This window comes from Anthonomus grandis, chromosome 13 (assembly GCF_022605725.1).
Source record: "Anthonomus grandis grandis chromosome 13, icAntGran1.3, whole genome shotgun sequence".
NCBI lineage: Eukaryota > Metazoa > Arthropoda > Insecta > Coleoptera > Curculionidae > Anthonomus > Anthonomus grandis.
Genome location: NC_065558.1, coordinates 13,147,453 through 13,160,450, shown reverse-complemented (window position 1 = coordinate 13,160,450; position 12,998 = coordinate 13,147,453). Strand labels below are relative to the sequence as shown.

The window sequence follows — 12,998 nt, the reverse complement described above, 5'->3', positions numbered from 1 at the left end:
ACTACAGGAGCTGCTGTACCTAACACAATCAATCATATCTGGCAAATCCGTCAATAACTTGTCTTCTGATGATCAAAATGAGGACATTCTTGTGCCTTGAGATCCTCTAACGTTTGCTTCAACTATGATCAAAGGAATCAGTGAAATCCTTGCTGCAAAAGTTAAGATTTTCGGAGTTTCATTATAAGAGCCCCTTCCTGTACTTAACATAATCTTTGGCAAATCTGCTTTAGACTCAACTGTCTGGAAGAAGTAAGAGCTTTCGTCTAGGCAGTTAAGTTAAGGCTGATTCCATGCTTATTCCATAAAAGATTTTGTACTTCTAGGTAGTGGTGTTCGATCCGTACACCTCCTGATTAAGAATCACACCACTTTGGTCATCAAGTGCTTGGACATAGGCTAATTTACAAGAGATGCATGATTTTATTGAGTATAGGCACTCCCGTGATTTGGGCAATTTCTATTACAGGAGCTCCTGTACTAAACACAATCAATCATGTCTGGCAAATCCGTTAATATCTTGGCACCTGACGATGAAGATGAGGTTATTTTTAAACCTTGAGATCCCTTGTTGTCTGCTTTAACTATAATTAAAGAAATCATTCAAAAATTTGTATTTAACAGAAATATTCTTCTTTGGCAAATTTGCGTTAGTAGACTCGACTGCTTGGCACAACTAGGAACTTTTCTCCAGGCAGTTGAGTTTAGGATTTAGTGTTAGACTTATCTAATGAAAGCTTTTGAAATATTTTAAACTTCTTGGAACCAATAACAATGTACTTCTAAGCAGTTGTGTTGGATCCTGTTATTCTTTACATCTGAAGAATCACACCATTTTGATTATTAAATGCTTAGATATGGGCTGATTTACAAGTACAGGTACATTTACAAGTTATAGAGTATAGGCACTTCTGTAATGTAGGCATTGTGGATGCATTGGCTCTTTAATGGTCATGTGTGGATTTTTCGAGCCCCAGATCTAAAAATTCTGCCTGTTAACATAGTTTCCGAAGTAAATGAGCTTTGTCCAAAAATATGATTTTTTAGTAAAAATGCTCATTATCGGGAAAACGATCCTGAGCCCACTGGGCAAACCAAAAACGTGCCTAATTGCACCAATTAATTTTGTAAGCATTCTTCAATTTTTGTGCACTTTTTGTATATTTCGAAATCTGAAAAAAAAAACAAAAATAATTCAAATATAATTGCTAAAATATTGTCATGTCCTGAGATACAGTCGCTTATATCGCCTATTTACTCACTCTGTATATACAGAGCAACTTTAGTAGCGTATACTTTTTTATGATATACGAATATAGTAAATTCAGACGCATAACCTATTAAGGTATGGTGCATGTTTAAAAAGATTATATTTCTTTTTAATCTTAGACTAATAATTCTTGAACAAGCTGAAGTTTAAAGAACAGGTATGTTATTCCCTTACTACTTCTCTTTTTATTTTTCGCTTTTTTGTTATTTGAACGCATTCAGCGCAGCTTCATTAATGTTTTGGATCAAGTTCAAATGGCCCTTGGGAGTCGTTTAAAGCTAAATCTCGAGCAGTGTTTATGCTAAAAGACTTCTGGATATTGAAAAGTTTCTTGATATTAGATTTTCACCTTTCCTTAATATTCAACCTTTATTGTTTATTTATTATTAATGAGATGAATCAAGAAATTTGCTTAAAGGAACTTTAATAGATATACCTAATTTAAAAGTGATAATTTTCAAAGGCTAATAATTAATATTATTAGAATGTGCCATTAAAAATAATTCATTTCAATGTTTTTTATGAATAACCTATTAGGATACGTGCCATAATTCCTTACAAATTTAATTTCTTAATTATTAAGGTAGCGCCCGTTTTCACTATTAGAACTGTTGCTTGCTTCAAAAATCAATTTGCATTCTCTTATTGGTTACTTTATTTAAATCAAAAATGTTTTATTAAAATCCTATAAGATCAAAACCCTTTTTATATGAAATAATTATTCCCAAGTAGCACTTTTCAGTTACATTTAGCACGTAGTTTTTATTGCTTGGTTTTTAGACAGCACCGTTTTCTTGCAATTTCTAGTCAACTGTAAATTTGATGATAACGTTTTAACAATGTATATAGGTTACAGCAACAGATGGCGATAAAGACCGTCCCCAAAACATAGTTTACTTTCTTACCGGCCAGGGAATCGATCCCGATAATCCGGCCAATAGCAAGTTTGACATTAACCGGACCACTGGCGAAATATTCGTACTAAAGGTAAGAAATTTACTGCATTTCGCGCGGAATATACGCCCCGTTAAACTGTTCCTAAATAACACCATAAATGGGCCTTAAAGCGGAAATCTTTAAGATGGAAGATACGAGTTTTTAGATCCGTAGTGTATTAATACACCCGTAAATCTCCAATGCGGTTTTTGGTTCGCCCAGAATTTATCAGATTTTAATCCGCTTAATTGTTTCCGCTCGGAAAAAGACGGAGCCGCACAAAATCCGATTAGATTAAGTCTTGACTTTGCTCTGTAGACTTCTGATAAATTAATTTGTCACATTTTATAGGAAAATTGATCTGTAACCCCTTCTAGAGTTATTTGCATTACAGGGATTAGATACTGGAAACTTTTTTGAGATTATTCGGATCTATTTTGCCATAAGAAAAGCACTAAGGGATGAAATTTAATGAATTTATTTTATTTTTGTCTTATGCTTGCTATATATTTTTAAAATGTTGACTTTGAAAATAAAGTCATGTCTTCTTAAATTTTACCATGTTAAATGGTTATATAGAAAATCTAAGAGTTTTAAGACTTTTTTCAAATCAGAAGTGGTGTTTTGTGGATAAATTGGACAATTGCTAAAAAAAACTATTTGTCTTTAGTCAACGTTTTTATTATATTATTTATATATGTAAGTGTTAATATGCGTGTCATAGATTTTCAAAAAAGGAGAAAAGGTTGAGGAGAAAGGTGTTTTGTTCCACAAAGAAAACTTAAATCATTCAGTTTTTATTTTTATTTTTCTAGGATTTAGGACATTTAAAAAATGTTTGTTTACTGGGGTATTTCCCACTATTTGTAAAGGAAGTTTTATATCTTCTATATTTAAATTAGGACAAAGGAATAATAATAAAAACTACAGCGGAGTATCTACACAGTCTTCAATTCCAAAAGTTTTTGATAGCTTAGTCTATAACTACTTAAATTGGTAATGTACAGAATTAATAATCGATGAACAGCATGGCTTTACAGGAAGCCGACCTACAGTAACTAATCTACTCATTTACAACACTAAACTGTCAGGTACCTTGGAGAGGGTATCAGGTTGATGCCGTATATAACGACATCCCCAAGGCATTTGACAAAGTAAATCACTTGCTATTGTTTAATGAGTTAATAAATATATTTTTTTCTAAAAGGTTTGCAGGGTGGGTGCTTTGTTTTCTTTATGATATGGTTTTCTGATCTGAGATTCTGATGAAATTTTTTATGAAGAATGATTGATGTAAGCTCTGGAGTTTATCAGGGAGACCATTGTTTCTCCTTGCTATTTGGTCTGCTTGTCAACAATCTTACAGATTCTATAAAAGATTGTGAGTTTTTATTAGTTCTTGATGATGTTAAACTATTTTTGATAATTTTTTATAATATGGCTGTGAATTTTTTTCAAAAGGATTTAGATAGCTTGTTTAATTGGTGTAATTTGTCAGATTTTAGTATCGATAAGTATGTCAAATTTTGATTGCAGTATTCAAATAGGTGATTAACACATTAAATTTAAATAAGCAGAATTTAGGCTTCATTTCACTTATGTTGCGTTTAATTAGGAATTTATATATTATTAAAGTCGAAATAATGATCCAGTCCCTTAAATAGTGGTGCAGGGTGAATTACATTTTTTTAGGACATCTCTGTTATGTAGTTTAATACGTTCTTCCAGTTTGTCATACAAAACTCTTGCCACAGTTGGTACAAGGAATTTTTATATTACGGTCGTCGTTCGCAAACGCCTCGGAGTGTTGTGATGGTATCTCTGCTATCAGGTATTTCATTTGGTCTACCCACCGCGACGGTGAACGTCCTCTTTGTCTTTGTCCATTTGCTTTTCCTTCTATGATCAGCTTCTCCACCGCTGGTTTTTTCTGGTTTTGTGAAGGTCTTCGTTTTTGCGGTGTGGAGTCCATGGAATTTGGAGTATTCTCCTATAACACCACATTTCTAGAGCATCAATTCTACGTCCTGGAAATCTGATAAAACCTAATATCTTTTGAAACCTGGTTCTAACCAGGAAAACCATGTCTTTTACAGGCTACAATATGGTAGGTTTGGATAGAGCTTATTTCAAGGCGGGAGTTGCAATTTTTATTGCTAAGAACCTTACTTAATCTCCAGTTACTTTTATTCAAAACTAAAACCCTGGTATAATGATAGCGCAGTATCAATATCTATTAATAATAATAAAAAATACCTTTGCTTCAATTTATTAGAGTATTGTGAGAAAATAGAACGAGTTTAAAAATATTGTCTCAGATTTATTCATGGTATTGGCCGTAGGCAACCAGTAAGTCATAAACTGGAGTCCGCCTGGTCGGCAAATATGAAACAGAAATGTTTTATTCACAGAAGTGTATTGTATAATAAAATAATAACATTAAAATTTCTTCAATATTTGTTTCAAATAATCACATTCATGACGAATGTTAATACACCTAATTTGCAATTCAATTGGAGCATTAAACCTAGAGATTAATCCACAAAATTCGAGTGATCTTTTACATATAACCTGACTATAGTTTCTAATAGTCTACCCCTCTACCCTCCAAGTCTTCTCTAACCATTTTAAAAATGATTTATCATGTTTGCCCCAATCTTCTTCAATAAAAAGTTCATTGCGCCAATATAAGTTATATAAGGATAAGTGTATAAGTCAGCTAAACAAACTATATTCAGCTACACTCTTCCCTTTTCATTGCATACATATCTATACTTGAATAAAGATTATTATTATTATTTTTATCAGTTATTTACATATGTATATACAGTGCGGCTCTTAATTATCTCCTGCCCTCTTATATCTTTTGAATGCGTTTATATTAAGATTTGAAATTTGGCGCACATCATTAGCAACCTAAATGCTACCTTTTAGTCCCTAGCTTATTTTGCAAAACTTGGCGATCCGCTTCCATTTTGAAAAATAAAATTAAATAAAGTCATGCGATACCTTGTTTGAAAGCTCCCACTAATCGTAGAATATTAAGTCATTACATCTACCCATAGCAAAATGGCCTTTCAAAATCTTATTTTTCTAATTTTTATTTATTTTTATTTTCTTTACTACACCTGTTTAGGTATAGTAAAGACCAAAATTTGATAGGAGACCTTTACTCAAATATTTTGGAAAATGCAGTAGAACCATTGAAACTTTTGAGATTATTAAAGACAATCCTCATGAATTTGAGTTGGAAACAGTTTTTCAAAAAGATTCAGTTTAGTAGAAACGTTAGATAATATTTAACTAATACTTACCCTAATCAGTGCTTTGGTCGTCAAGGGCCTACCGAGTGGCCAGCCACGTCACCCGATCTTACACCTCTGAACTTTTTTATGGGGTTACTGGAAACAAAAAGTCTACGTCACCCAGCTAGAATCTATCTTCGATTTACGTCAAAGAATAATTGATGCATGTCGCAATATTGATTTTGCCACTTTCCGAAAAGTTTTAAGTATTTCTCAAAATGTCGTCCCGCCACCATTTTGAAGTTTTGCAAAATGAGCTAGGGCCAAAAAAGTGTTATTTAGGTTGCTAATGACGTGTGCCAAATTTCAATTTTTTATATAAACGTATACAAAAATTAAAGAGGGAGGGACAATTAAGAGCCGCACTTTATACATACATAAATACATCTATTTCTTCTGTAGTTTTTTTAGTTAGTACTGAATTCTCTAATCCACTGGTTTGTTAATATCATATATTTTAATAAGGTAAAATACGAATCTTGCAGTCTCCCTCCACTTATTTATTAAACATTTAGTGATTTAAAATTCCTTACATGTTTCGGACACAGTGGTGTCCATCATCAGGGGGTAAAAGGTTAAAAATTGGTATAGTATACTTTTTCTATATTTGTGTTTCTTCCGAATGGATTATTTGATCCAGTTTGATGAAGGAAAAGTAAATGGATTATTTCTAAGGCTGATACAATAAAAGGTAAAAGAAAATGAAATGCAAAGAATCGGGTAGGAGTTGCGTTATCAAGCGTATGTCTACTCCAGGGTTTGATTCCGTATCAAAAAACCCTCTATTTATTATTATTGTTTATTGTTTTAATTTATTTTATTTGGTTTTAATTTTGTTTATTTGCATTCTGTTGTTGACAAGCACCGAAAATTTTCATATATAATTTTTTTAGCATTCTGTTCGGTGCTTGTCAACAATAGAATGTAAATAAACAAAATTTAAAAAAATAATAAATAAAGAAAAAAAACAATAATAATAAATAGAGGGTTTTTTGATATGGAATCAAACCCTGGAACGTATGTTTAATACCAATTTTAAAGCTTTTACTCCCTGATAATAGACACCACTGTGTCCGTAACATGTAGGGAATTTTAAATCACTAAATGTTTAATAAATAAGTGGATAAAGACTGCAAGCGTTGATTGAATAATAGTATTATTATTATATAGTATTATTATTATATATTATACCTATTATTCAATCAACGCTGCAAGTCTCTTATTTTACCTTAACCTACGACTCAACTGCAAGTATGGACTATTTCTTTACTATATATTTTAATTTTATTGCATCCTATACGTAGTCGGCCTTAAACTGATGTCTACGTTTTAATCCCTCTAATACGTAGGTGCTATTTTAATTTAACGGATGAAAATTACGACTTTGGAAGTATTTTTGATAGTTTTCCTCCTTCTTGAAATTTTATGATATGCGTTAATGTTAACTTATAATTTTTTGAAACAAATATTTAAAAATACTCTAATAAGCTATTTCTTTCTATCTATTGTAGAGTGCTAAAGAAGAACTAAATATAATTTAAAATGTTGGCTAGAAGCAAACAGTTTTCGTCTGCAATTAGCCAATTCACCCATAAAATACCTAGCACTTCTAGTTCACCATTTTGGGTCACCAATTTACAAGAATAATTTTCCAGAATCTTCATGAAGAGTTCATATTCACGTAATCCTAGTAGTTTTTACTTTTTTCTAACTTATATGGCGCCAAAAATATGATTAAAAGGGAATCTCTTATTTTTCACCATGTATTTCAGCAACAAGAAACAAACAATTAAAATCTAACCTTATCCTTTTCTTAGCCTTTAGATAGAGATCAGCCAAATGGCCGACCTCAATGGAGATTCACCGTCTTCGCCCAAGATGAAGGTGGTGAAGGTCTCGTAGGCTACGCCGATGTCCAAGTGAACCTAAAAGACATCAACGATAACGCCCCAATTTTCCCACAAGGAGTCTACTTTGGAAACGTTACTGAAAACGGTACTGCCGGAATGGTAGTGATGACTATGACTGCAGTGGACTATGATGATCCTTCCGAGGGCACCAACGCTCGCCTAGTCTACTCTATCGAAAAGAACGTGATAGAAGAGGAAACTGGATCACCGATATTCGAAATCGAATCGGAAACCGGTGTAATTAAAACGGCCGTTTGTTGCCTGGATCGCGAGCGCACTCCGGATTATTCGATACAAGTGGTGGCAATGGACGGGGGTGGGTTAAAAGGGACAGGGACAGCCAGTATAAGAGTGAAAGACATCAACGATATGCCTCCGGCATTTACTAAGGACGAGTGGTTTACAGAAGTGGATGAAACGGATGGTAGTGCTTTACCGGAAATGCCTATTTTAACCGTGACTGTACACGATGAGGATGAAACCAATAAATTCCAATACAAAGTGATCGAGAATAGCGGTTACGGTGCAGATAAGTTCACAATGGTACGGAACAATGATGGCACCGGATCGTTGAAAATCGTTCAACCGTTGGATTTTGAAGATCTACTGCAAAGTAATGGGTTCAGGTTTAGGATTCAAGTGAACGACAAGGGTGAGGACAACGATAACGATAAATATCACGTGGCTTACAGTTGGGTGGTGGTGAAGCTGCGAGATATCAACGATAATAAGCCGATATTTGAACGACCTAATATTGAGGTCAGTGTGCCGGAGAATGCGGAGGTTGGGAAGAGTTTGGAGACGTTTAAGGCTACTGATCCAGATCAAGGTGGAAAGAGTAAGGTAAGATTTATCCTTTTTATCAGTATGAAAGAACGAAATGAAATAATTTATTTTAATGATAGTGCCTAAATTCGCATTACCAAATGTTGGATTAGTTTGTTTTGTTATTTTTTACTTTATGAGTAACTTGCTTTTTAGCTTTAATTCTATAATTAATTCATTAACCATTATTACTATTTTTAAGTTAAGCAAGATCCTACAGACTAAACAACCTTCCGGCGTTGTAATTTTCACAAAGCAAACAAGATCGGATCAAAATATTTCTAAATAAATTGATTTACAATTTTTATAAAATTCGTAAAGCTTATGATTAAATGGCTTTATGCACGTTTTTTAAAATCTGAGTTATACATTAAACCGATAGAGTTTAATAAAAAAAAAATTATCCGATTTTCAAGTTGAACAAGGTCCCACGGAGGACTGAACGGTTTTCTGGCGTTGTTATTTTTACACAATTAATGAGATCGCACAGAAAATTATCAGAATAAATTCATTTAATAAAATTAGAATGCTAGTAAGACTGAAGAGAGGATTAAGTGGCTTCATGGAAGTTTTTTTCAAATTTGAGCTATACAATAAAAAAAATTAAACCAGTTTAAAAATTAAAACATAAAACAAGAAAACTATTTTTTTGAAAAGCACTTCATATATTAAGCACTGATATAAATACATAATATATATGGATACATTAAATGTAACAAGCAATTTTTAAAGTAAATAATTAAATTTCAAAATTATATGATAACAATAATAATTCATAGTATGAGTCTAAAAAATCAAAATACTAATTCAAAGAACTAACTCACACTATATTGACTAAACGAAAACACTACTTCTAATCAATTCTTTACATAGTATTGGTATCAGTTTTTAAATCTAATTTACATTTTACATAGCCCCTAGTATAATTATATATGTTTAGTTTGCAAACTTAAGCTTTAGTTTTTTTTATAAAGTTAATATAGTTATTTTCTTCTTTTATTTTATTTGGTACATTATTATATGCCTGTGATGCCTTCTCGATAGAATTTCTCAAAGCAACGTTTTTCTAAGTAAGAACACTAAGTAAGCGAATATTATTATTTGTTACGTAACGATCATGTATATCTCTGGAATAAACAATTGTATAGTGTTACATTTAAAGATTATTTTCTATTTTATAAATCAATTTTGCTTGCTCTAACACAAATATTTGGTCAATGGTGTTTATTTTTATTATTTTGTACAGATTATTGGATAGAAATTTATTTTGTAATGTTTAAACTTTATAAAAATGACACTTACAGCATCTACGCCATACTGAAATAAGATATTTTAAGATCGAAAGGATATAAGCCCTATATACAGGGTGTAATATAAGTGATGACTTTAATTTTAAGGGGTGATTCCTTGTCATATTTTAAGTAAAAAAGTTCATATAAACATATGTCCGGAAACGCTTCGTTTTCGAGATACAGGGTGTTAAACTTTTTTTTTTTAAACGATTTTTTATTAATATCTCATAAACACATTTACCGAATTTGTTGAAATCTTTACATTTTGTTAGTCACTTTATAAGGTACCTTTTGGAATTTTCATATCTGGCTTAGAAATTTCAGGGGCGTGCCCACGGGCCAAGTCGGATGATTTTTTTGTAAAAAAAATATCGCTCGGTACATTTTTTATAAGTATGATATTTTTTTTAAATAAAGCATCTAAAAATAAGATTTTTTTGTCTCTTAATTTTTTTTCGTATCTTGCTTCGTTTAGAAATAAATTTTAAAAACCATATTTTAGCACGTCTCGGGCCTCCATAAAAAAAAACCTAAAAGGCCCCAAAATTGATTTTATTGGGAATACTACATATTTATGCAGGTATGTATAAAAATTTCTCTGATAAGAACATTCCTATGTCTTACATTAACGTTTACCAGGTACTGGGTACTGTTAGTTGAATGTGTTTTACTGTGCAGATAACTATGAATAATGCCGAATTAGCTCAAATGCATTTCATTTATGGCCTTGCAGATGGAAATGGTGCAGAAGCCCTTCGAATTTATCATAAACGCTTTCCCGATAGACCAATTCCAGCAGAAAGAACTTTCATAAGACTCCATGCCGGTCTGTGTGAGACTGGATCTGTCAATGCTCATGCTGAGCGCGTTGGTAGACCGAGGGTAATTATGACGCCACAACTAGAGGAAGCAATTCTGCAAGCAGCGGAAGACGATCCGTCAACTAGCACCCGAAGATTATTGTTACAGTTTAACATCAGCCACGAAAGTGTTTGGAGGGTTTTGCACACAAATTTACTTTATCCATTCCACATTCAGCTGGTGCAAGCTCTATTGCCAACAGATTTTTCTGCACGATTAGAGTTTTGCCAGTGGTTTCTTCAAAAAACTGCCCAGAATCCAAATTTTACAACTAAAATTCTTTTCACAGATGAGGCCTGTTTTTCACGGGAAGCCATCAGAAACTTTTACAATAACCATCTTTGGGACTTTGAAAATTCCCATGCCATTGGAGAAGGTGGATTTCAACAGCAGTTTCCCGTAAATGTTTGGGCCGGAATTATCGGTGATCATCTTATCGGACCGCACTTTCTTCCTCCTAGGCTGAATGGTGATACTTATAGACAATTTTTAGAAGAAATATTGCCAGATTTATTAGAAGACGTACCACTAGCAATAAGAAATACCATGTGGTTTATGCACGACGGTGCATAATTCTGCTCATTTTAGTCTTGTTGCTCGCTCATCTAAATGATACTTTTGCTCAGCAATGGATAGGTCGGGGGGGACCTCAGCTATGGCCAGCACGATCTCCAGACCTGAATCCTCTGGACTATTTCTTTTGAGGATATCTGAAATCGCTTGTTTATGCGACGCCAGTTGTGGATGAAAACGATTTGAAAAACTGGATTGTAAACTCTTCTAAAAGTACAAATTGCTTAAATTTGTACAAATATCTCGCACAAAAAAAATGGTGGCGTACACAAACAACAAATAAATTTTAAATAGGTAACCATTTGCGACGCCATTGCATTAAAATTTAAACATCAAAAATAGCATCTGATTAATTTTTGTTTTCGGTTAAGTATGCTTTTTGCAACAAAAAATTATTTAAGGTTTTTTCTTAGTTGTTAAATAATAAACATGCTGGTAATTTGTTAGTTAATTTTAAAGCATTTTATTTTTTTTTATGGAGGCCTGAGACGTGCTGAGATATGATTTTTAATTATTTATTTCTAAACGAAACAAAAAATTCTATGTTATACGCAAAAAATTTAAGAGGCAAAAAAGTTTAATTTAGATGCTTTATTTAAAAGAAATATACTTACAAAAAATGTACCGAGAGATATTTTTTTTACAAAAAAATCATCCGACTTAGCCCGTGGGCACGCCCCTGACATTTCTAGGCCAGATGTGAGAATTCCAAAAGGTACCTTATAAAGTGACTAATAAAATGTAAAGATTTCAACAAATTCGGTAAATGCGTTCATGAGATATTAATAAAAAATCGATTTAAAAAAAAAAAGTTTAACACCCTGTATCTCGAAAACGAAGCTTTTCCGGACATATGTTTATATGAACTTTTTTACTTAAAATATGACAAGGAATCACCCCTTAAAATTAAAGTCATCACTTATGTTACACCCTGTATTTTGTAATAAGCTTTATTGCCTAAAAAGTATGCACATTGACCAAATGCTCCAATAAAAGCTATTATTTTGTTTTTTATATGATCAATCACATTGCAGTTCAGATTTTCATCCATGATCAAACCTAGGTATTTTACGTGTTGTATTTTTCAAGACTGTCCCTTTATTGATATATTAATACGGTTTATCCTTTTTAATTTCCCTTTGAATTATAAATAAAGATTTTTTACAGATTTTATTTTATTATTTATTGAATTTTTTTATCTTATAAATTCCAATTTAAAATTAATATTGCCTGGAAATTTCATATATTTTTTTATGCTAGTTCTTTTTCTTTAATTTGAGTTCACAGGTTTGATTTTACCCATTCATGATTTTGGCCTCATTTTATATTTTTAATACCTGTAGATTGATTTTTAAATTTAGAAATTACATTATTAAGGTGACTAAATAAGCAAACATTTTTTTCTGTAAATTTATTTTAAATTTTTTGTTGATATTTGGAAATGTTTAATTTAGAATATTGAATAAATATTTTTGGTTTCAATTTTCAAATATTTTTTAATTATGTGTCTAAACAGTCATTCTAAATTCATATAAAGATGAATCTTCCACCCTCATTTTACTAATAGTATTTTTTTTATTAGTGGTACAAACAAGATTATCTATTACTGTTTTTGTATGTGAAAGTCGTGTGGCATTAGCATTAATAATATTATTGACGAAACAATAGTTATTTAATGGTATTAGAGTTTTATAGTATTTTATAATTAAAAAATCGTTATATAATAAATTAATCTTAATATTCCTATAATTATATGGTTAAACTTACGCTTTAGGTTAAGAGATGAAATTTAAATAACTTTTTTAAAATAAAGCAATTTTTAAAATAAGATATATTTCAAAATCAAAGATTTTGAATGTATTCTATTTGTGTGCGATGCATAACATAACTGGATATGACACTTATGCTAGTTTAAATCAGTTGGTGATTATATACAAAATGAATGTATTAAAGCAAAATCTGAGAGAAAACACCAAAGATGGCAACCGACTTAAATTTTAATTATCCGGAAGAGAATTTTGAGAGT

The 12,998-nt window shown here is 31.8% G+C and overlaps 1 protein-coding gene across 4 annotated transcripts in view; it reads left to right on the top strand.

Annotated features, from left to right (window-relative positions):
- The window catches only part of LOC126744211 (neural-cadherin-like), a 232,507-nt gene that overhangs the window by 176,878 nt on the left and 42,631 nt on the right, over positions 1-12,998 (top strand). For all 4 annotated transcript variants that reach the window (XM_050451570.1, XM_050451569.1, XM_050451568.1 and 1 more), the window contains exons 5-6: positions 2,120-2,257; positions 7,329-8,264. In XM_050451570.1, the coding sequence (XP_050307527.1) occupies positions 2,120-2,257; positions 7,329-8,264 (1,074 nt within the window). The remainder of the gene's footprint in view (positions 1-2,119; positions 2,258-7,328; positions 8,265-12,998) is intronic.